Source organism: Cervus elaphus, chromosome 5 (assembly GCF_910594005.1).
Source record: "Cervus elaphus chromosome 5, mCerEla1.1, whole genome shotgun sequence".
Lineage (NCBI taxonomy): Eukaryota > Metazoa > Chordata > Mammalia > Artiodactyla > Cervidae > Cervus > Cervus elaphus.
The window spans coordinates 121174666-121199291 of record NC_057819.1 but is presented as its reverse complement, the minus strand read 5'-3'; the positions used below and the strand labels follow the sequence as shown (position 1 = coordinate 121199291).

The 24626-nt window shown below is 43.6% G+C and overlaps 1 protein-coding gene across 14 annotated transcripts in view; it reads left to right on the top strand.

The window, feature by feature from the left end:
- The first annotated feature begins 14683 nt into the window (after positions 1 to 14683).
- BPTF (bromodomain PHD finger transcription factor) overlaps positions 14684 to 24626 on the top strand; it is a 137697-nt gene continuing 127754 nt past the window's right edge. For all 14 annotated transcript variants that reach the window (XM_043905078.1, XM_043905073.1, XM_043905070.1 and 11 more), the window contains exon 1: positions 14684 to 15519. In XM_043905078.1, coding sequence (XP_043761013.1) covers positions 14886 to 15519 — 634 coding nt within the window. In that variant the 5' untranslated portion in view covers positions 14684 to 14885. The remainder of the gene's footprint in view (positions 15520 to 24626) is intronic.

Here is a 24626-nt window from a genome sequence, read left to right as displayed (position 1 = left end):
TATAGCAAGAATTCTATTTTTTTCTAAAGCTCTTCCGGTGACTCTGATGTACATCCCTAGGGTGCAAGCCCTTGGGGTCCTAAGCATTTGCTGGTGAGATGATTGCTGATTTAGAAGGTTCAAGAAATGGAAGCCATGGTAGGCATGTGTCTGTGTATTCTGGACCTAAGAATGTGCTGAACTGTCCGCAGATTTTACAGGGAAGGTGGGTGGTGCAGTCGTGTTTCCCTGTGGGCAGAGAGCAGGGAGAGTTCTCTAGAGCTTGACTGATGTATTACACCATAAACCCAGAAGAAAGGTCCAGTGTATAGGGTGAAGTTACCCACGTAGTCAGGGTATCCCCTTCATCCACCATGACGATGTGATGCCTACGGGCATTAAAGGGCCTGCAGAGGACATATTTGCCCTCAGGTCTGTTGCTGTCTATCCCCAGCCAGAGTACCTGTGACCTCAAGAGTTCAGGGTCTCAGGGACAGTTTCCAGACCGCAGGGCCACCAAAAGCTCTTTTTTTTTTTTCCTTTTAAACCAATTCCTTTTTTAAAAAATTAATAATTTTATTTATTTATTTAGGCCGTGCTGGGTCTGTGTTGCTGTGCATGCGGGCTTTTCTCTAGTTGCAGTGAGTGGGGGCTACTCTCCAGTTGCAGTGTCTGGGCTTCTCATTGCAGTGGCTTCCCTTGTTGCGGCTCCCGGGCCCTAGAGCGCAGGCTCAGTAGTTGTGGTCCGAGGGTCAGTTGGTCCGAGGCGTGTGCGATCCTCCCAGATCAGGGATCGAACCCGTGTCTCCTGCACTGCAGGCGGACGCTATCTCTGAGCCACCAGGGAAGCCCCACCAAAAGCTCTTTTGGACCATGTGCAGGATTTTGAATGACCATCAGCGGCATGCTGAGTAGTGTCTCATCTGATTCCAGCAGGTTCCAGCTGCCCAGGCACTGATGGCGATTCAGGTGGAAGAGGATCCTGTGCCTTTCTTGCCTTACCTTTGGGGAGACTGGGATCTCAGCCGGCTGTATGGTGGTCTTGCAGAATTGTTTAGACCACCAGCAGCAAACCTGGCGTGGCTGCAAAGTTCTCAGGCCGTGGGGCTGTGGGCGTGGGACTTCCCTGCCTTCCCCAGCTTTTGTGACAGGATATCTGCTAAACAGTTTTGCTCAGCTGGCCAATGTGAGAATCCCAGCCTTTGAAGACTGTGATGAGGCGTGAGAAGAGCCGAGTGTGTCTCGGGCATGCCTGGCTGTCAGGTGAAGGACACCCCTCCTTGAAGGCCACCCAGTTGCCTAGCAGTTCCATCTTTCCCACAAGGTCACGGACATCAGCCATCATGGGTTTCTTGACATGGGGTCCCGAGGGGGGAAGTCACTTAGGCCAGGCAGTCCTTGAGACAGGCCGCAATGGTTGGCTTTGAGGATGTCAGGCCAGGCTAACTTCAGGAAGGCCAAAGTCAAGTTAAAAACAAAAAGTTGTTAATCCCTGAAACAAAATACACAGCGAGGCTGGTACCTGAGGAAACTCCTCTCTTTTCAGAGGTCAAATAAGGTGGCAAAGTATGGATGAACCATTTAGATTCTTGAGTCCCAAGAAGCCCTAGATTCTAGAATTGTATGGGGGGGAGGATGTCCCCAACCTAGAAGCCAGGATCCTTTGCCCAGGATTCACTGCCCAGAATGAACGTGACCCAGAATATCAGTCCGGGTCACAACACCTCCATTCTGGAGATTGGCCTGGAGGTGGCGCCCTTGCTGTTGGTCTGGAACTGCTGGACCAAAGCTTCCGCAGGTCTGGCCAAAGGATGAGGATGTCAGGAATTCCCTGGTTGTCCAGTGGTTAGGACTTTGCGCTTCCACTGTAGGGCGTATGGGTTCGATCCCTGGTTGGAGAACTAAGATTCCACATGCTACTCAGTGCAGCAAAAAGAAAAAAAAAAAAAAAAAGAATGAGGATGCCACCCAGTGGAAGAAGATGCCCAGAAACCTAGGCTGGACCTTTTCATCAGCTCCTGAAGAGAGCAGGGGCATTGCCCAAGCCTAAGGCCACCGCCATGACTTCAAACTGCTCAAGACTTAGCTTGAAATCTATTTCTAACTCCCATTCCCTCAAATCCAGAATGATATAGATTTTAAGTACTACCCTCCAGTTTCTTCTTTGAATGTAGCCTTCCCACAAATCCTTCCGTGACACATCTTAAACATTCTTCTGGTCAAAATGCACTTTGAGTGTTTCCAAGACAAAGATACATCTGACATCCACTAAGGAAAGTGTTGCAAGTGGGACTAGGTTGAGTAGCCAGTGGTATTTTTGTCACCCTGAGTCCAGGAGCCTGGCTAGCCCCCTTCTCAGTTACGTTGAGCCCCAGTCCCCTGGTGGCTCGGGTTGTAGAGTATGCCTGCAATGCAAGAGACCCAGGTTTAATCCCAGGGTCAAGAAGACCCCCCTGGAGAAGGGCATGGCTAACCACTCCAGTATTCTTACCTGGAGAATTCCATGGACAGAGGAACCTGGCAGACTATAGTCCATAGGGTCGCAAAGAGTCAGACACAACTGGCGACTAATACCACTACTATTATCAGTCCCCTAGTGGAGGGATCAGGTAGAAGACAGAAATACAGGCAGTCTGAGACCCCTTGCTAGATTCCAGGTTCTGTTCATTCATTTTTGGGCCACAGTCTGCGTCAGGGGATTCAGTCTATACAAATGGGTTGAGGCATGTCTATAAGACTAGCTTTTATTCCCTGCCTCTGTGACCTGGGTCTAGTTTTCTAAACACGGTAGAAGGTAGAGAATCAGCAAAGCAAAGTTCTGTCCTGGATGGTGGCAGCTTTAAAACTACAGTAGCCTTGGCTGAGGGCAGAGCCTCTGAAATTAGGTGCAACCCGGCCATGGCTACCCTTGAGGTCAATCCAGTTAGAGTGTGTGTGTGTGTGTGTGTGTGTGTGTGTGTGTGTGTGTGTGTGTGTGTGTGTGTGTGTGTGTGTGTGTGTGTGTGTGTGTGTGTGTGTGTGTGTGTGTGTGTGTGTTCCCAGAGGGCAAAGCAGATCCTCTCCTTCCAGCCTCAGTTCTCAATCCATGGATGCACTCTCCTAGCCAAGGTGTGAGAGGCTTCCCCACCACCAGCCTCTTATTTATTTCATGCCCTCAGCATCAGCTGGCAAATGAGTCCTATGTTTCATTTACCATATTCCTTCCCGCCCCCCAAAAAAGGTCATTTGTTTTACAATCAAGCTAACATACATTCACTTTTGAGTAAAGCAAATAAATGTTTAATAAAATTCTGAATCTCCTAAGACATTGGTTTTATAGCCTCCTGGCTGGGAAGGCAGCATTTGTGAGGGCGAGAAGATAATGAAATGGCTGAAATTACTGAGGGTAATTTGTAATTGATCAGGAAATAAAAATTTTCCATCCCTGTGTTGCTCGGTGAAAATGACCTGTTAAGAAGACTAAATGGAGCGCTTTGAAAAACCTGTGCTTTTTTTTCACTTCCTATTTACCAGGGCTGGTCAGGGAGCAGTGAGGGGCAAAAGGAGTAACTCCTAAGATAGAAACCCAGTTCAGAAAAAAAAAAAAGATCATGTGTAGTTTTCTCCTGCAAACTAAATTCGTTTTCTACTGCCAGGCCAGCAGGGGCTGTGAATTTTTGAATGGGATGCCTGTGGTGGGGAGGGGCAGAGGCAACTCTGGGTAACTGTCCTGACAAGCTAAGAAAAATGACATTGGGTGTGGTTGAAGGTTGGCAGCTAGCTGCTTCGAGGATAAATATTCCCAGTGACTTCCGAGGACTCAGGAATAAAGGAATAAAAATCACCCTGAATATCTGAACGCATAAAAGCTATTTTCAGGAAATGCAATGCTACCTTGAAACATATGTCTCTTCCCAGTTTGTTTTATTCTTACCGTTTTTGGTTGTTGTTTTCTTTAATCCTCTCTTTCTCTTCCTTCAGAATGAGGTAGGTAATTGATTTCTTTATCAAGATGCTGGGTGATACATTTTTCACAGCTTTCAGGGAGCACAGAAAATCTAAAACCATTGTCTGGCAGATGCAGCTTTCAGCTGCAATCATCTTTATCATCAGGTAAGCCTGCTGGCATATGTTTTTCAAATTTTATTCAGAAGCGTTGTCTTTTACTGGTCAAGTAACGTTCTTTGTGATTGTGTTATCCTAAAATAAAAAAGAATTTTTAGCAATGATCAAAATAAAGCTTGTTAGATCATTTTTAATGGTAATGAATTGGTTCCTGAAGGTTTGATTAAAGAGGAAACTAGGTCAGTTTAAGCAGAGTCCAAATGAGACAGAAAGAAAGTCCATAGAGGGGAGGGGAAAAAAGGAAGTTGTGGAACCACAGATACACTAAAAGAAAAAATTTAAAGAGTATAAAAATTAACCTTGCATATTTTCTCTGGAGCTGTATATATGTAAATGTTAGAAAAGGGACTAAAAACCTTACTAATTGATAATAATAGTATTCACTGAGAGTAACTTTGTTGCTGAAAGGGTAAGGAGAGCTAATTAAAAAAGACAAAGCATTATCTAGATATATTTTTCCCATTCCTTGTACCAATTATTTACTTAAAAAAAAATTTACAGAGGCTTCCCTGGTGGCTCAGTGGTAAGGAATCTGCGTGCCAATGCAGGAGACACAGGTTTGATCCCTGATTCAAGAAGACCCCACATGCCTCAGAGCAGCTAAGCCCATGAGCCACAATTATTGAGCCTGTGCTCGAGAGCCGGGGAGCCACAGCCTCTGAAGCCCATGCACCCTAGGGCCCGTGCTCCACAAGAGAAGCCACCTCAATGAGAAGCCCATGCACCGCAGCTAGAGAGTCGCCTCTGCTCGCCCTTACTCGAGAAAAGCCCCTGCAACAACTAAGACCCGACACAGCCCAAAATCAATCATTTAAAAAACATTAATTTTTTGGTCAAGTTATGCAGCATGTGGGATCTTAATCTCCAGCCAGGGATTGAACCTGGGCCCCCTGCATTGGGAGCGTAGAGTCTTAGCCACTGGACTACCAGGGAAGTCCCCAACCATATTAACCATCTTTCAAGTGAAGAGTTTATTGGCATTAAGTACATTCACACAGTTGTGCAATCATCTTTCTCTAGAGCTTTGTTATCGTTACAAACTGGAACTCTGTCCCCATGAGACACTAGCTCCCCATTTTCCTCTTCCTATAGCCCCTGACAACCCCATCCCACTTTCTGTCTCCACAAATCTGACTGTTCCAGGGAACTGAATAGCAGTTATTCTTTTGTATCTGGCTTATTTCACTTGGCAAGTCTTCAAATTTCATCCATGTTGCAGCATATATCAGCATTTCCTTCCTTTAAAAGACTGACTAATGTCCCGTTGTATGGACATATCCATTCATCAGCTGATGGACATTGGGTTATTTTTACTTTTGGACAATTATGTTTGACTACAAACATCTGTGTACAAGTTTTTGCAAGAACATGTTTTCAGTTCTCTGGGCTATATACCTATGAGTCAAATTGCTGGGTCATATGGCAACTCGTTTAAACCTCCTGAGGAGCTGCCAATGTCTTTTCACAGGGCTGCACCACTTTACACTCTCACCAACAATATATAAGGGTCCTAATTTTCCCACATCCACCAACACTTGTTGTTTTCCTTTTTTTTTAAATAAAAATTTCAGCCATGCTAGTGGATCTCATCGTGGTTTAGATTTGAATTTTATGATGTTTTGTTTAAATCAGGTTGTTGTTGTGATTGTTGAGTCGCTAAGTCGTGCCTGACTCTGCAGCCCCGGGGACTGTAGCCCGCCGGGCTCCTCTGTCCTCTACCATCTCCCAGTGTTTGCTCAGATTCATGTCCATTGAGTTGGTGATGCTATCTAGCCATCTCATCCTCTGCCACTCCCTTCTCCTTTTGCCTTCAATCTTTTCCCAGCATCAGGGTCTTTTCCAGTGAGTCAGCTCTTTGCGTCAGGTGGTCAAAGTACTAGAGTTTCAGCTTCAGCAACAGTCCTTCCAATGAATATTCAGGGTTGATTTCTTTAGGATTGCTGATTTGATCAGAACATATTAATTCTTTTCTTGTATAACTAATAAAAATGACTACTTAACAAAATAAGTGCATTGAATGTAAAGAATAAAACCTATCTAAGGCACTGTTACTGCAAACAGGAGATTATTCACTTAGCTAACAGAGTTTATGGGTAAGTCAGAGAAGGGCTCAGGGCTGATGTAACTACAGTTCTTCCTCGGGAGACGATGGTATGGTAGAGAGTCAACCTCCAAGTACTTCGATGATAATAATCAAAAACAGACTTTCTGGGAACTCATGTGACCAGACCCTGTATTAAATGCTTTATGTGTATTTTTTTCATTTAGTCCTTAAACAATCCTATGCAATAAGTACTATTTTTATTTTTGTTTCACAGCTGAGAAAACTACAGCTTAGAGAAGTAAAAGAAAATGCAAATTACACTGTTATGTTGTGGCCCCAGGACTGAATCCAGGCCTGAACGACTCCTGAGTATTAACACTGGACAATTCCATGACTTTGCATGCACTTCTCAGTGTTCTTCTATTAATAGAATAATAAGTAATTGTAGGATCATAGCGATTACCATTATCCTTAAACTTCATTGTTTGCTGAGTTGTAGGCACTGTGCTGGGCTCCTCATGTGCGTTCTTTTATTTAATATTCATAACAACCCTGAGATGGGTACAGTGGGGTTATCATCCCCATTTTACCTATGACAAATAGAGGTCAAGAAACCTGCCCTAGATTACAGAGTGGCCCCTGCACATTTAGTCTTCTTACTGTTTCCTCAACATGCTGGGTCCACTCTGTCCAGAACGTTCTTTGGATCTTCAGCAGATGGCTTCTTTAATGTTCAGATTAGAACTAAAATGTTGCCTGCCCACAGAAGCCTCTTCCACCCCACTCAAAGTAGTACTGCATATACTTCAAGCATACAGTAGGTGCTCTGTAAACACTGAGTAAGTTAAGGCATCCACGGACCTTCTCACATCCCTAGATTTGCTTTCCCTGTTCCTGCAGTCCAGTCAGCTAGTCTGCCTGGATCAAATCCTTCCTCCCTTCCTCCCAGGCCCTGAGATATCACCTTCTCTGAGCACATACAAGACCACCAGGGCTCACCCATCAAGTTGTTCCAGTCTCTTCAATCCTGTAATAATCCTTCACTCTTAAACTACCAATTGATTCTCCTTCTGCACATTCAACAGATCTCTCGTCTCTACTCCATTCTGCTTGGGTATGTTGGGAGGAGACACATAAGTGCATTTCTACCCTGGGGGGGGTGCTTCCACCACTTGCAGGTGGAACAAATGTGTAAACAAGTAAATATTAAATCAACACAGTGGGAGAAATGCAAAAGAAAGACACATGTGATGACTTGGGCAATGCAAACAACCAGAAATAAACAGATACATATGCAAGGCTCCGGAGGCTCAGTGCAGGAAACCCAGGCAAGCAACAGTGTAGCCCTGAACTAATCAAAATTCATCGTCAGCATATTTAAAAAGATGTAGAGTGATGCTGGTTTCGAGTCCTGGCTTCCTCATGCACTGGCTGTGGGCAAAATGACATAGCCTCTGAGCTCCAATTTCTACCTAAGGAAAATAATATCTGCTCCACAGGGGTGCTTTAATATAGAGGAATAAATGAGATAATATCTCAAAATGTATATGCTCCATCAATGATAATTTTAAGTTACTATTGAAAAACATTTTAATACAGAAAAACCCTTTTAGCACAAAGATATTCATGAAGTGTTATTCGTAATAGAAAAAAAAATGAAGAAAATTCAGAATCCTCTTGGAATATTATGAAGCCATTAAATTGTGAGAATGTACTGTAGAATTACAGATACAAAAGCCCTAGACAGGGACTTCCCCGGCAGCCCAATGGTTAAAACTCTGCGCCTCCAATTGAGGGGGCAGTTTTGATCCCTTGGTCAAGGAACTAAGATCCCACATGTTGCATGGCAAAAAAAAAAGGACAAAATTGTGTATGTGGTGTCATCTTGGCCATGTAATTATATTCCAAAAATCCCCTGGCATCTCCAGCTTGTGGGTTTAACCCAAATTTCTCTGCCTCATTGCCTCCACCTGCTTCTGCAGACCTTTGCAAATGTTCTAGGGGCCCTAGGGAGTAACTAGATCATGTCTGCTTCCCCCCACCACCCCAATATTCATAAGATGTCTATACTTATAGACTCAGCCATTCTTTCCAGATCTTCTCTGTTTACAGTGGGCATACCTCCATGGTGGGGTGGGGGGACCAAGCACCAGGTTTGCCTGGACCTGAGAGATTTCCTGGGATACAAGACTCTCACGTGTTAAAATTGGGGAAGTCTTTGGCAAATTGGGATAAGTTGGTGACCCCATCTTGCTGGTAATCCCATTTCTTTGATGACCCCACCTCACTGCCCAGAATACTTCCAAAGGTGCAAGTATTTTATATAGGTACCCAAATAACATTTGTTTTCTCAGCTGGAGCCAGGCTGTGTTCCTCCCTAAATGAGGACTGACAGGTGAGCAAAATATTTGTGTTTAAATTCAGAGGATTTTTATTTCTGGTACTAGGGAAGTGAGGAATCAAATGGTTGCTTGAGAAATAGGTGATCTGAGCACAAGTTTGGACAAGAGATGCTGGCTTGGAAAACATGAGCTTCTTGGGTGGTGACTGAAGTCACAGAAGTCGGACAGAGTGTCCAGGCAATGTGTAAGCAGGACAGAAACCTGAGGATAATGCCATTGGAGCCAGGAGGTGGAGGGAGATGAGTCCACAAAAGAAACCAAGGAGAGTGGTCAACGCGATCATGGAAAAGTTAGATTTGAGGTTTGCAGGTGTGGGACACAGTCCTCAATCAGCCCTTAGCTTCCATTTGGCTATGCCTCACTCCAAAGCCAGTATTGACTGAACATTCACTTCATCATCGAATAGACTTCTCTTCCATCTCTGAAATGCAAATGATTTTCCAAGGTCTATATGAGCTGTTCTTTTCTCTCTTTGCCCTGTCTTTCATAGTAGTTTAATTTATCCCTGGGGCAGCTGTTTTCATCTCAAGGAGGCTGGCTCCCAAATTATACCTTCAGTTTTAATCTTGTGAGAGCTTGGGTGCACATTTCAAACTGTCTCCGAGACATTCCCAACTCATTTTCCCACCAGTAAGCCAAATCCAGCCTCCTAAATAAGAAGCATCACAGGATCATAATCATAGATGCTAGCATTGGAAGGAACCGTAGAGATGGTCTAATCCAGACCTGCTGGACCAGGGAGCTATGACACACACCAGTGCACAGTGAATGAGGTCTGGATGGTGGGGGACGGGGATGTTCATCCTCCCAGCCCCTACAGTGACTGCAGCCTCTGGACCAGTCACTCCTGTTCACTACAGCCTCATTCTCTGATGGTGTTACATGGGGGCCCGGTGGTGGGGGGGTGTCGGTGGTGGTCTGAGACTGAGCAAGAAGCCATCATTGACAATCAGATGCAGGGCACAAAGTTGCCTAGATAGAGATGCTGGAGGAGTTCGTGTCCCAGGTACCCAAGGAGCAATCTGGCAGGTAGGAAGTTGTGAATAAATGAATGTGTGTGGTGGGGGTTCTGGTGCTCACAGCTCAGAAACTCCATCTTCACATACTTCTATGTTGGATAATCTTCTCTATTTGTGGCTGATGTGCCACAAATGACGTCCAAACTGTGAAGTGACTAATGTAAAAGTGTCTGTGTTCTGTAACCGGGGGCTTCATCATTGTTTTGAAATACTAGCTATGAACAAGTCTGACTGGATCAAAAATCCACAAGAAATTTTAGAAGCACGTTTGTCAATGAAAGAAAAGGGAGAGCATTAAACATAAATATAATTTCTACTGTTGTGAGTGGTTATAAAAGATGGTTTAAATTTCTTTGTATCACCTACTGCTGCACAGTTTCTTGTCATTTAACGAGATCATTGTTCAAGAGTCTCAATCAGGAATGAGCTATTTAAAACACAAAGCTGAGAATACAAAATTAGATACCAGGATTCAAGTTTCTCATTTAACAAAAATATTTTTTTGTAAAGTGTTAACAAATTCTCTATTTATTGTCTTCTCCAGTGTTCTTGGGCTTCCCTTGTGGCTCAGCTGGTAAAGAATCCGCTTGCAATGCAGGAGACTTGGGTTTGATCCCTGGGTTGGGAAGATCCCCTGAAGAAGGGAAAGGCTCCCCATTCCAGTATTCTGGCCTGGAGAATTCCATGAACTGTATAGAAAATGGGGTCGAAAAGAGTCGGACACAACTGAGCGACTTGTTAATGCTATATTTTTAATTTTCATTATAATTGTATTCTATAAAGAAAACATTTTATCACACTCAATAAGCCCGTCTAATTTTCACTGGGTGCTGTAATGTGAAAGGGTTGTAAAGTACAGATCTAATCCTGCCCCCTTAACTTATATGTGAGGAAACTGGGGCCCAGTCAGGGTGAGTTGTCTAAGGTCACAGAGCTAATCACTTCCTTCCTAGACCAGCTCCTGTGCTGACTTTGAGTCTTAACTGCAGGTCTGTAATACATCATTCTCCAAGCTCTCCAAGTCCAAGTTAAAGCACGTTCACTCCTCTCTCTGTGTTGTATCTCACCCAACCTACAGTCCCTCTCAGATCGAATCAGCCCTCCGCTTTGTGGGAGCTGACATACCAGTTCCTTGCCACATTGGCCTTCGATTTGTAAAAACACTGTATCTTTACTGCAAAGTATTTTACTGCAAAGCACGGTAAAGCGAAGCATGATAAAGTGAGATATTCCTGTCTGTTTATTCCCATTTTACCCCCGCTCCTCTCTCAATTCACATCCATGGCTTTATGGAAACTCCATATTCTAGGTGACTAAGCAAGACATTTGAACTTGGTGTAACAGATGGTATCAGCTGGGAGTAGACTGCTAAGGTGTTCTAGTTGCAGTTGGAGGTGGTCTTGAAAATGGTCCTGGAAGTGGCATAAGCTGTGAGTTGTACTCTTGGGTTCTCTTTCCCTTGAAAAAGACCACAACAATTCATGGGCCCGGTGGGTAGGGACTTAGGCTGGTGACAAGGCAGTCTGGGAGAGAGGATATAGACATAGATGAACCTTTCAAAAATAGACTTAGGAAGCGAGAGTACTTGCATACTATATGAATATTTATCAAAATGTCCCCACTGCTAAAGAAGCCTTAATAAATTAATGAACAAGATGACTGATCAGGTGGATGAAGCTCTTTCCTAGTCCACCTTTCCCTAGCCTGCTTATTGGAGTCACGAGCTCATCACATGCTTCTCCCCGACAAGGAGTATCTGACCATTGCCACTGCAGAATGCACATTTAATTAATAGAAGGAATCATTATCACGTATTAATTCTATCATGGTAGGTACAGTGAGTCAACCTCACTGGGAAGGGGTTTACATTGAATTTCTTTTTTCCCACCTACCAGCTATGCTTTTACCATCCTCATCTTAAATGGGTTTACCAAATACCTTATTCATCACCATGGTATCTTATACATTATGGCATCTGTCTTAGTTCAGACTGTTATCACAAATTACTGTAGGCTGGGTGGCTTATTAACAACAGAAATCTATTTCTCACTATCTGGAAGTGGGAAGTCTGGGATCAGGATGCCAGTGTGTTTGGGTTCTAGCGAGAGCCCCCTTCCAGTCTGCAGACTACCCGTTTATTATATCCTCACACACACAGCAGAGATGGGAAGCAGGCTCTCTCATAATCTTATGAGGGCAATATTCCCATTCATGAGGGCTCCACCCTCACCGTCTCACCTAATCCCAATTACCTCTCAAAGATACCATATCCTAATACATCACGCTCAGGGGGAGGATTTCATCTTGTGAATTCTGTGGAGACACAGACATTTAGTCCATAACAGCATCTGACTAAGGAACTAATTTTACAGTGAAGTAAGAAATTGGCTGTCTGATCAGATTCACTGACCCCACTGTGAACCCCAACAACCAGAAGCATCTGACTTTAGGAAACAGTGGAATGACAGAGAATGCATGCCTACTGCACCAGCTAGAAGCTAAGAGCTTGAGAGCTAGGATTCTATTTACAATAGTCCCTGGGTATCTTCCAGGAATTGGTTCTAGAACAGCTCTCCCCACACCCTCCCACGCCCAGATAACAAAACCAAGTATGCTCAAGTCTTTATATAAAATGGCATAGTATTTCATATAATCTACACGCATTCTCCCATATCCTTTAAATCATCTCTAGATCACTTATAATAATGAGAATCTATTTTAAAATAGATTTCCTCAGCAATTAGATTGTAGACTCTGAAGGCTGTCACCATTTTAAATATCTTTGTATTTAAGTACCTAGCATTGTACTTTAAAAAAGAAATTAATTTATTTTTGGCTGTGCTGGGTCTTGGCTGCTGCAAGAGCGGGGGCTTCTCTCTAGTTGTGGTGTGTGGGCTTCTCATCGTGGTGACTTCTCTTGTTGCAGAACACGGGCCCTAGGGTGCCCGGGCTTCAGTAGTTGTGGTGCATGGGCTTAGGAGTCCCAAGGCATGAGATCTTCTTGGACCAGCCATAGAACCTGTGTCCCCTGCATTTTCTTTTTTAAAATAATTTATTTTGGCTTTCTCTAGCTGTGGTAAGTGGGGGCTACTCTTCACTTCAGCACACGGGCTTCTCACTGCAGTGGCTTCTCTTGTTGTGGAGCTAGGCAGAGGGGCTTCACTAATTGTAGCACGTGGACTCTAGTTTTGGTGCATAGGCTTAGCTGTACCATGGCTTGTAGAATATTCCTAGACCAGGGATTGAACCCATGTCCTCTGCATTGGCAGGGGGATTCTTATCCACTGTACCACCGGGGAAGTCCCTAGCACTGTACTTTATTTATTTATTTTACAAATGTAGTCTTTATTTTCAATTGTGCTGAATCTTCCTTGCTTTCCTATGGGGTTTCTCTAGTCCTAGAGAAACCTGTACTTTAAATAGTGCAGGATACAGGTTGCAAACTTGTAGGTTCTCGGCCATATCTGAACTGCATTCATTTGGATCAATCTGAAGTATACTTTCTTCATCGACAGTTTCCAACATTTAAAAACCAAGAGATTCATGTGCAGTGCACATGTGCACCTTCAAAAAATTTGAAGATCTGGCCATTTCGGGCCCACATTCCCAAAGCTGCCCTCTTTAAACAAAACTCAGGCACTTCCATCTGTGAAAAGTCCACACCTTGCCCACTTGATTTACTTTCATTAACTACCTGGTTCCTGAAGGCATATAAGTTTGCCACCCTTGTTGCTCAATGAAACTATTAATATATTGAATAAGTGAATTTGGCCATTAATACTTGTATGTTCATTTTCATTTCACGTATGCATTCTATCCTTCTAACTCCACTGTAATAATTCACTTGGTGGACAGAATCCTGTTAACACAAATCACTTCTTTGTGGTCACATGTTTCAATAAATATTAATACATTATAAAATACAGTCTGGGTCTTAGCCCCAGACCACTTCGAGTTGAGTCTCCGTTTTGGTCCCTGGTGTTGGTGGTTTTAGTCGCTAGACTTAAGACTAGTGATTACTCTTTGTGAGCCCATGGCCTGTAGCCTGCCAGGCTCCTCTGTCCATGGGTTTCTCCAGGCAAGAATACTGGAGTGGGTTGCCATTTCCTTCTCCAGGGGAGTCTTCCAGACCCAGGGATCAAACCCGGGTCTCCTGCATTGCAGGCAGATTCTTAACCAACTGAGCTACGAGAGAAGTCCAGCTTTGGTCCCGGGATGCCTAAAATTTCATCCTCATGATTCGTCCCCTGGGTTTAGCCGAGACTTTGTTACTTGTCAGGTAGAGATTAAAATTATTTCCCGATAACTCAAACACCCAACATTTTAAAGTAGATATTAGGACAGAAGTTATCCTTTCTACAGCAAGAAAGAAATCAGAAAGCTCTTTCTGAGGTGGTCGAGTTTCTAGCTGGGACACTGGCAAAGGTGGAGGAGGCTGGAATGTAGTTGCTTTCTGAAGTTTATCGAAGGCTTTTTGGGAGGGGATTTTATCCCGAGTCTCAAAGCGACCCTCCCTCTGGGTCTGGCAGCTTAGGGCGGGGCTTCTATCACAAGCGCCCCCTCCAACCCCTCCCACCCCCCCAGCAGTTATCATTGGGATTAATTTCTGGACTCTCTTGAGCCAAGCGTTCGGAGTTTCACAGTTCTGGGGGCTCGTCTCACCGTCCCCAGGTAACTTCCCTCCATTGCTGGCGCTCACCTTGTCCCTTCTGTCGCTGGAGTTGCACCCCCCGGCGCGATACCCTCTCTGGCTCTCTCAGCATCACTTTCCCCAAGGGGACAGGACGGGGACAAATTTGGGGGCTTCCCTGCCCTCGTCTCCTAGCGGGAGAAAAGGACACGCGGGAAGGAGGCCCCGTGAGTTCAGAGTCGGCAGCCGGCTCCCGGGGCCGTCGACACGGGGCACTTCGCGAGGGAGAGCCCCTCTTCTCACAGCCGCCGGCGGCCGCGGTCTAGCCAAGCCGCGCGGAGGCGCCCCGGGCTCCCCGCCCCCGACCCGGCGCTCCCGCACTCCCCCTAGCGGCCGCCGCGCGGCCTCGCTCCGTCCCAGGCTCGTCGGCGGCGCAGCTCACGTGACCGCGCTCCGGGCCTGCGGCCGCTGTCGGTTCCCCCAGTCACCGAGCGAGAGGGAAGAAACAAGATGGCGGCTGAAGGCGATCCGGAGTGGGGCCCCAGCAATTCGGATTGAGCCTTCTCCCTCCACCCGCTTCCGCCGGCCGGGCCCCTCCCGCCCGGCCCCGCGGGCCTCCCCACCCGGCCCCGGCGCCCCCCACCGCCACCCCTCCGCCCGCCCCTCCCCCCTCCGCTTTCCCTTCTCCCCCCCGCCTCAGCTCCGACATGAGGGGCCGGCGGGGCAGGCCGCCCAAGCAGCCCGCGGCTCCCGCTGCGGAGCGCTGCGCCCCGGCCCCGCCGCCGCCGCCGCCGCCGCCGCCCACGTCCGGACCCATCGGGGGGCTCCGCTCGCGGCACCGCGGCAGCAGTCGGGGCAGGTGGGCCGCCGCCCAGGCTGAGGTGGCGCCCAAGACGCGGCTGAGCTCGCCCAGGGGGGGCAGCAGTAGCCGGAGGAAGCCGCCGCCGCCGCCGCCGCCGCCGCCGGCCCCCCCCAGCACCAGCGCCCCGGGCCGGGGGGGGCGAGGAGGCGGGGGCGGCAGGACAGGGGGCGGGGGCGGCGGCGGCCACCTGGCCCGGACCACCCCGGCCCGGAGGGCCGTCAACAAAGTGGTGTACGATGACCACGAGAGCGAAGAGGAGGAGGAGGAGGAGGAGGACATGGTCTCGGAGGAGGAGGAGGAGGAGGAGGACGGCGACGCCGAGGAGACCCAGGATTCCGAGGACGACGAGGAGGATGAGATGGAGGAGGACGACGATGACTCCGACTATCCGGAGGAGATGGAAGACGACGACGACGACGACGCCAGTTACTGCACGGAAAGCAGCTTCAGGAGCCATAGCACCTATAGCAGCACTCCAGGTACCCACCCAGCCCGGTTGCTGCAGACTTCTTCCCCACCTCCTCCCCACTCCCTCCCCCCGGCTCACTCCCTCTCTGGTCTGCCCCCCACCCCCACCTCCCCCCACCCCTCAAACGGAGGGGAAATGCGACGGCCCATCAAGTGGCAAAAAACTAGATTTACAAGAGGAAAGAGGCGCATTGTTCAAAATGGAGATTGCATTGTTGCAGTTCGCAGGCCACACGCTCGCTCGCTCGCTCGCTCTCTCCCCTCAACCCCCTCTTTTTCCTCTTAAAAATGTGTGCCAGTGCAGTGTCTCCACCGGGCAGAGTTGAAACTTTGGCACACACATATCCATTGCATTCATTTTTCTCCCCTTGTTTTGGTTTGGTTTTTTGGACTGAAAGAAGCCTCTTGTTTTTGCAAACCTCTTTGCATTTCTAATGTGGTTTCTTTTAGATTTTTAGCCTGTATCGGTTCCTAAAAAAGGGAATGGAGGATTCAGACAGATTGTGCCATACAAACACACACACACACACAACATGCTTCTCTTCACACCCCGAGCTGTGTGGTTTTAAAACCGCCTTAAGGAAATGGATCAGTTGGGTTAGTAGGGGAGCCTTATCTGGTCCTGTGTGTTTGTTTTTATTCTTGAGTGCGGATGGGCTCGTGCAACAGTTGCTGGTGAATGGCTGACTAAAAAGCAAAGAAGAAAAACCAAAGAAAACCAAAACAAATTTGCTACTTTATCTGATTCCAATATCATTTTGGTAAAATGCAAAATAAGAGACCGCAGGAACTTGCGTCTTAACTAATTTGATCCCTTTGCCTGAGAAATACCGTTTCCTGTCACCTGTTGCAGAGACGTATGGTTGATTATGCAGACGTAATTGCTGAAGATGAACTTTTGGACCAACTTCCAAGTCGCACAGCAGAAGTATAGGGAAATTTAATGCAAAATGACTTTTTCTTTTCATTCTGTTTCTGAGGGTAATGAGTCCTCCCTCATCTGAGAAAACTCCTGTTTTCTCAGAGAGCTTATCTAGGCTGGCGCTGAGATACATTTTGTTTATTTAAAAAGCACACATACACATACACACAATGGCTGCTGTGTATTAAATACGTAGTTGCAGTTTACTAAATTGTGAAAAAAAAATCATAATTTATATCAGTAACCTACAAGATCTTTTCCTTTATATTTTTGTTAATCTGAATTAACTAAATTAGAACCCAGTTTTCAGAGCATTTCCAAAGTAAAGTTCATGAAGGAATAGAGTCTTAAGAAAGTGATTAAGATGTGTCACTTGTTTTTATAAGAGACTGGAATAGGAGAAGTGGTTAAATGTAAATGTGCCTTTTTTTAAAAAAATAAATGCTTAAATACTCATTGGAGAAGTGTGAGTATTAAGTCTGATGTAAGCCCATTTAGATTGTCCTTGCAGCAAAGGAAAAAGGTAATTTCTTTTGCCTGACAGTAATATCTGTCTTTGCCTGTCTTTGGGGTGGAGTGAGGGAGAGCTGGCAGGAGAATGAGGAGAATGAATCAAATGTCAAGTGTGTATGTCTTGTATGTGGAAAGGACTACACACCATTCTTGCCAACTTAATTTTAGTGCATCTTTTATAGTAATGATTTCTACCTTACGAAATCACATGTGGTCTTTTCTACCAGGAGCCCAGAACTGAAAGACTTGTGGAGAGTAAATTATACTATTGGAGGAGGTTTTCTCAGATTAGACAGAGCTAAGGCGTTTTGGCAGGGTGGTTCAGCTAACTTTAACTCCTCTTTGAAGGCTTAGCAAGTAATATTTAGGGTTGAGAGCAGTGTATATGCTGTTAAATTACAATTTTGTGGTTAGGGTTCTCTTTTTGAAAAGATCCTTATATCTTTATGTACTCCCATGACATTGTGTTTTTTCCGATGACATTCCTAGTCTGCCTTGTGTATGCTTGTCCTTCCTTTATGTGAAATTAAGGGTTCTATATCCTTATACTCATCTTACACCCCCTGTTTCCTAGTGCCGTGTCTCGAGCACACCACAGGTGCTCATCAAATATTGGTTGGACAAATGATTGTTAGTAGGTGAGAACTTGTAATAGATGAAGTTGTGCTGATTCTCCAGTGGGTACCATAATGCCTAAATATTTTGGATGTGGGAAACTGAAATTTGGCCTAATTAGGTTTTGATAGTTTGACCAGTTTATAGTAGCAGAGTTAAGTGTGTTTTGAGCTGCTGTTTCATATTGCTTGCCAGGCATTTTCCTTTCTTTATTAGATGTGGTGTTAACTTGTTAGATGTTTTACTTTTGAAACATTATTTCTCAAGATTTTGGTGAAAGAGATGATACATTTTACATCCTAAACTTTTAGAATATGTCCACTTGCCTGGAATAGCAATTCATGATAGTTGTTTAGGCTAAGCCCTTGTTTCATTTGTTTTATTGGGTGTACTTCTAGGTAAATGTGTATATGTGTGTATATGCTTTGGAAGGAAAAACGTTGTATAACTGGTTTAAGATATCCCAGAAGTTCATAAATAAATATATTTGGTGGTTTCGAATCCACCTATGTTGTCAAGACTAAAAAGAGGAATATACTTTCCTGGTAATTTAGAATAAGTTGATTAAGTCTTGTAAACTAGAATGTTGGCTTAAGTACTAACATAAGAATAAGGAATTATACTTAGTATACTTATATACTTAGTATAAGAAATTACTCATTCATCTGTTCGAATATTGAGTACTTTGTAGGTAATATACCTGTTGATGCAAGAACATTGGTTGATGTTACTAGATTAATTTTCTAAGACCATAGGTTTAAAAAAGTTAAGTGGAGGTGAAATGTTTTCTTCTTAATGAAGAAAAAATTTAAATGGGTATGTAAGGTCCTCACGTGACATGTTACTATAGGGATGGCAACTTGTTAATAAAAATTTGAAGTCATCTAGTTTTGCATAAGTTCAAAGCATTTGGTTGCATAAGGCTTTTAGTATTTTTATTGTTAAAAGTTAGAATTATTTCAGACAGTATGTTTTATGACATACTTTTGAAACACATGGAGAAGAATCATACAGAAAATGTTTTGCATAGGCATTTGGTAAAATTCTGACAGCACCTTGAAATCAAGTGTTTGCTAATTCAAAAAAGTTTAAGTCAGACTTTAAACAGAGCTGTTCTTTTGTTTAACTTGTGCGGGACTTATGAGAATACTTAGCTGCTATTTTGAAATTTGGAACTTCTGGTGACCTCAGAAAATAGAAGCCCCAGTGTTGTCCTGGGAAAATTAATGATTTGTGTCCTCTAAGATGATGACAGTCGAGGTGGGTGGCACAGGTGCCATGAATGAACTGCAGATTTATTGGAAGAAGAATTTGTTACTTGTTTGACAATATTTATTCCCACCAGTTTCAAACAAATATCTTTTCAGTATGCTTGGGATTCCTGATTGCTACAAGTGAGATAGATTCAAAGTACTGTGGAGGTTTAAAGGAGGGCGGGCTCATAAGCTATATGGGGCAGTTGGTATGGATGTCCGCTTCCTGGATGGGGATGTGGCCAGTGTGGATGGGCGTGTAGCTAGTGAGGATGGACACAGGCAGGGAGGGAGTAACATAAACCAAGGCACTGACTTTCAAGTGTGGGCAGTCTTAAGTAACCTACTTTAGAAGAGCCTGAGTATGTGAATAGGAAACTGATGGGCGGTAGTTAGAGAACCAGGCTACAGCATTTTTCCTCTCTCCCTCATCTGTTGAGTAAGAATTGGGCTAGATCAGTGGTCTTCAGTCATTTTTCACTTCTGGACCACCCAAGGGATGTGCTATATTCCTATCAGCACTGTGCAAGGAGCATGAAACAAAAGCACATTAAATCACAGATACTACTAAATCGTCACTTTAGCCAGCTCTTTCCCCCCTGCAAATTGAGAAAATTAATGGAGAGGTGACATCTGAAGCCCTTTCTTTTCTCTCCAGTCTATTTCAGATCTATTTCACTTGTGAGTATCAGGGATCAGTCCGAAGATCTGGAAATAAGTGGGATATGATGTCAGTGGGACGTCAGGAAATTTAGCATTGCTTCCGTTCTGCAGGGTGGATTGAAAGAGGACGGATAACTGGTGGGGATGTGGATGGGTTTTATAGCCCTGGAAGGAAACATCAGTCCAGGAGGTACTTCAAAATTCTCCAAACCTGGACAGCATCAGAAATGTAGACAGAGGGCTTCATCAGATAGGCCTCTGTAAGAATGGCAGTGTTTTCAATAGCAACAGGCATTCAGGATGAATTAATTATTAATATAAGAGAAATTAATGAGATCTGTTTTCAGGTATAAGTACTTGAAGAGGTTAAACATGAGAATTAAAAGAAAGAAAACGAGGGCCCCAGAGAGTTATTACAAAGTAAGACAACGTGATCTGTGAGTGGTAGAGAGGTGTGTCCTAGGTATGCAGTAATGGATGGTCTTGTGCACCACCCAGGGCCAGTACTCCGCTGGGGTGTTGGTGGAAGTAGAGCTGGGTATTGCAGTGTGTGTGCAGCAGGACGGGGGATCCTAAGGCCAGGAGCGCTGCTTTCTTCCCTCAGGTCCACCTTTCTTCCTCTTCAGGACACTGTGTCCTCCCTGTGACTGCAGATTCTTGGAGTGGGGATATGGGGGGTGAGAAGGTGGTTGGGGTGATGGGAGACCAGTAGTCTGGGTGACAAAGACAGGAGCAGATCCTAGCAGATGCCCTCTTTGCACTGGGTAGATTCCCTGCTCCTCAGCACACTCTGAGCATCTCTTCCTAGAAGTCCTCCCAGAATACTGATGATCACCTTGGTCTCTTTCCTCTTTGAATGCCCGCTTGTGGCACTTAGAGCCTCATCTTCATAATTTAGCACTAGCTTAGCACTGACCCTTATTATTCTAATTTTTTTTTTCATGCTTTCAGTCCTTTAAAATGATAACCCTCCGGAGGTAGAACATTTCTTAAAAAGAAAAAACTTACAGAAAGCACTTGGAAAGATTGAAAGTAAAATCATGACAGATGGAATTAAAGTGTGTATAGCTAAATATAATGTTTGAATTGTTTTTGTCTACTGGTATATGTCAAATTATGTTATGTATTTTTCTAGGTACTAAGTTACATCACTCAAATATTTTTTGATTGCTGAATGATTTTTAAAAATAGTAACAGTAAGAGCTAACATTTGTTGGACATCTGAATTGCTGAATTATTTTCAAGTAATATTGAATAAAAGTTGCATTTAAAAATACAAAAACATTTTAAAAGTTGCACTTTTATTTCTTTAATTTTTATTTTATTCATTTGGCTGCCATGAGTCTTAGCTGCAGCATACAGAACTTCTGTGGTTGTGGTGCACAGGCTTAGTTGCTCCAAGGCATGTGGGATCTTAGCCCCCTGAACCTGTCTCTCCTGCGTTGCAAGGCAGATTCTTAACCACTGGACCACCAGGGAAATCCCTAAAAGTTGCATTTTTAAAATAGCAGTTTTATTGAGATACAGAATACATAGCATAACTTTCACCCTTTAAAAAAAAAAAAAAGGTATTATTCAGTGGTTTTTAGTGTATTCACGGAGTTGTAAATGTATCACCCCTGCCTAATTCCAGAATATTTTTATCACCCCAACAAGAAACAGCAGTCACTCCCTGTTCTCTCCCTCCCCTGCTCCATCTCCTGGCAACCACTGCTTTCATTTTCTGTTGGTTTGTCTCTCACGGAAATTTCTTATGAAAAAAAATCATACAATATATAACTTCTTTCCTTTAGATTAATGGTTCCGAAGTGCTTGGATCTTGGAGCATGTAACAGGACTATATTTAAATAATATTCCTTTATATGGATATACCACTTTTTGTTCATCCATTCATCACTCCATGGACACCTGAATTGTTTCCACTTTTTGGCTATAGTGAGGAATACTGCTGCTAACGTTCATGTACAGGTTTTTGTCTGGACAAGATATATTCATTTCTCTTGGGTATATCCTAGGAATGTTATAGCTGGATTAATTACAAATAGTTTTTTTTAAACAAATACAGTTTTAATAGAATCACTTTAACCAGACTTATTTTTTTTTTGTTTGGAAGAGTTTTGAAACAGTTCTCTTAGGATGAATGAGAGCTAGTTTGTAAGTCTTCCAAAATATGTATGATTTTTGGATTGCTTTTGGTCAGCTTGGAGAATTTATTCCAGGTTTGTCAGAGAAGGAGCAGTGTAAGTGGAGTCATATTTTCACACAGTCAGTGTGAGCACGTGTGGCAGGCTTTGGAGGCACCCACGTATGTAAATAAACTCACTACGAAGTCTTAGGCTATCATGATACATGAGAATCTCAGGATTCTAGGTAAATCTTTTATGAATGTCAAGGATCTAGAGAGGTAACATGTAGCATAGAGATTAAAGAGTGAAGGACCTGGAACCAATCCTCATGGGTGTGAATCTGGGCTCGGTGAAGATGGGCATTTTGCTCAAGTCTTTGTACCTCACTTTGCTCTTTTGTAAAATACCATAGTCCTGAATTCAGTGCCTTGTGAGGGCTGAACAGTGCCCTGGTACTGGGTAAAGATTCAATAAATAGTAGCTATTCAAGTCTATTGATTTGTTTCTGAACTGTAAGCTGAGATTCTGTAAAAATATAGGAACCTTACTTACAATGTAGCAAGGTAGTATTTTATTCTGTCAGAAAACTGTCAGTTGACTCACAGGGTAGAAAAATATTTTGAGGACCACATTTAAGTAAAAAGTGCACATTAAACTAGAGCTTTAAGGAAAAAAAAACAACAACTAGAGCTGTTATTCCCCCCCTTTTTTAAAAGGGTTATTAAATGTTTAACTTCCCCATTCAGAACATTTAGTTTACCTAACATCTGATTTATTCTAGAACTATAATAAAAAATACATTGACTTCTGTTATTTACCATTAAAGTAGAAAAAGTGCTCTTGATTATTTCAGCTCTCTGGTAGTTCCTCCTCCAAGACATCTTCCTCTGCCTGTTCCTTAAACCCCAGTTTTCCAGGTTTACAAACCAGCCCCTGGTTCTCTCACTATGTCCCTCCTTCCCCTGAGATCTCATCTGTTCTCAAGTTGTTTTTAAAAATTGCAGTGAAAAATTGAAAAATAATGCAGTTTTACTCCTTTGGGAAAATACATATAATATATAAAGATGAAAATGAAAATGATCTATAATCCCACCAACCAAAGATACCCATTGGACATATGTGTGTGTGTGCATGTTTAAACATTTACTGCAACATGTTCTTAGTAACATTTTTTAGAAGTTATAACTAAGATGAAATAAACTGATTGTTTTCCCTTGATATAGCAAACTTTCCCCGTATCTTGGTTTCTTTTTTTCTTTTTGGTCATTCCACACAGTTTGTGGGATCATAGTTCCCTGACCAGGGAGTGAACCTGATCCCGGCAGTGAAAGCTAACCTACTGCACTGCCAGGGAATTCCCTGAAACTTCTTTTTGCTGCTTTCACCGTTGATTCTGTTTCTTGGGTCCTACCGCTCCCTTGGTTTACTTGCCTTTTTCAGCACAATCTCTAGTTGCTTCCTAGGAATGGGTGCATGAGAAATAAACTTTTTTTTTTTTAAATCATTATGTATCTGAAAATGCCCTTTTCAATCCTAATACTTGGTAGAGAATGGCAGGATGTAGGGCCCTAAATTTTAAAAAGCACTTTCGCAGAAAGGTTTGCTTTGCTGTGCTCCAGCGTCGAGGATTGCTGTTGTGAGGTGAAGGGCCATCCTGATTACCTCATGTCTGACCTGTTTTTATCCCTCCAAAATCACTGCAGATGGCGACTGCAGCTACAAAATTAAAAGACGCTTGCTCCTTGGAAGAAAAGTTATGACAAATGTAGACAGTGTATTAAAAAGCAGACATCACTTTGCCAACGAAGTTCTGTATAGTCAAAGCTATGATTTTTTTTAAGTCGCTTATGTGCAGATATGAGAGTTGGACCATAAAGAAGGCTGAGCATTGAAGAATTAATGCTCTCAAATTGTGGTGTTGGAGAAGACTCTTGAGAGTCCCTTGGACAGCAAGGAGATCAAACCAGTCCATCCTAAAGGAAGTCAGTCCTGAGTGTTCATTGGAAGGACTGTTGCTGAAGCTGAAACTCCAATACTTTGGCCATCTGATGAGAAGAGCTGACTCATTTGAAAAGACCCTGATGCTGGGAAAGATTGAAGGCGGGAGAAGGGGGCGACAGGATGAGATGGTTGGATGGCATCACCAACTCAATAACATGAGTTTGAGCAAACTCCAGGAGATGGTGAAGGACAGGGAACCCTGGTGTGCTGCACTCTGTGGGGTTGCAAAGAGTCAGACAAAACTTAGTGACCGAACAACAAAGCTTTTAGTCTCTTTTCATGGTCCCCAGTATTCTGAAGTTTTAAAGGGACTGCATATCCCTTGATGTGGCTCTTTTTCACTCATTCTGCCTGGGTACTTGGTGGGCCCTTTTAATCTGCAGACTCACACAGTTCTGAGAAAATGTCTTTATTATTTGCTAATTTCCCCCCAAATTTGATCTTTTCTTTTGTTGAACTTCTCTTTAGTTAGATGTTAGGAATTTTAGACTGTTCATGTGAAATTTCTTATCTTTTTCAATTCTTTTTATCTGTTTGTCAATTTGGTCTGCTTTCTGGGAGATTTTCTCTTCTGAGCTTTCTATTAAATCAGTTTTTATTTCAGCTGTCAGGTATTTAATTTCTAAAAACTGTTTTCTATGTTCCTTTTCATCTTGTTTGTTTACACAGTATCTTATGTTTCTCATTATTGATAAGTTTTAAAAAATACTGAAGTGCAACATATATGGTAAAATTTACCCTTTTTAGTGTACAGTTTTGACTCTTAAGTTTTAGCAAATACATACAGTCATGTAACCACCACTACCATGAAATACAGAACAGTTCCATCACCTCACTTAAACTGTGCGCCGATAGTCAACTCCTCTCCCTCACCCCAGACCACCACTGATCTATTTTCTATTCCTGTAGTTTTGCCTTTCCTTGAATATCATATAAATGGAATTACAACCTATGTAGCCTTCTGAGTCTGGCTTCTTTTATCTATAATTCATTTGAGATTCATCCAAAATATGGCTTGTGTCCTT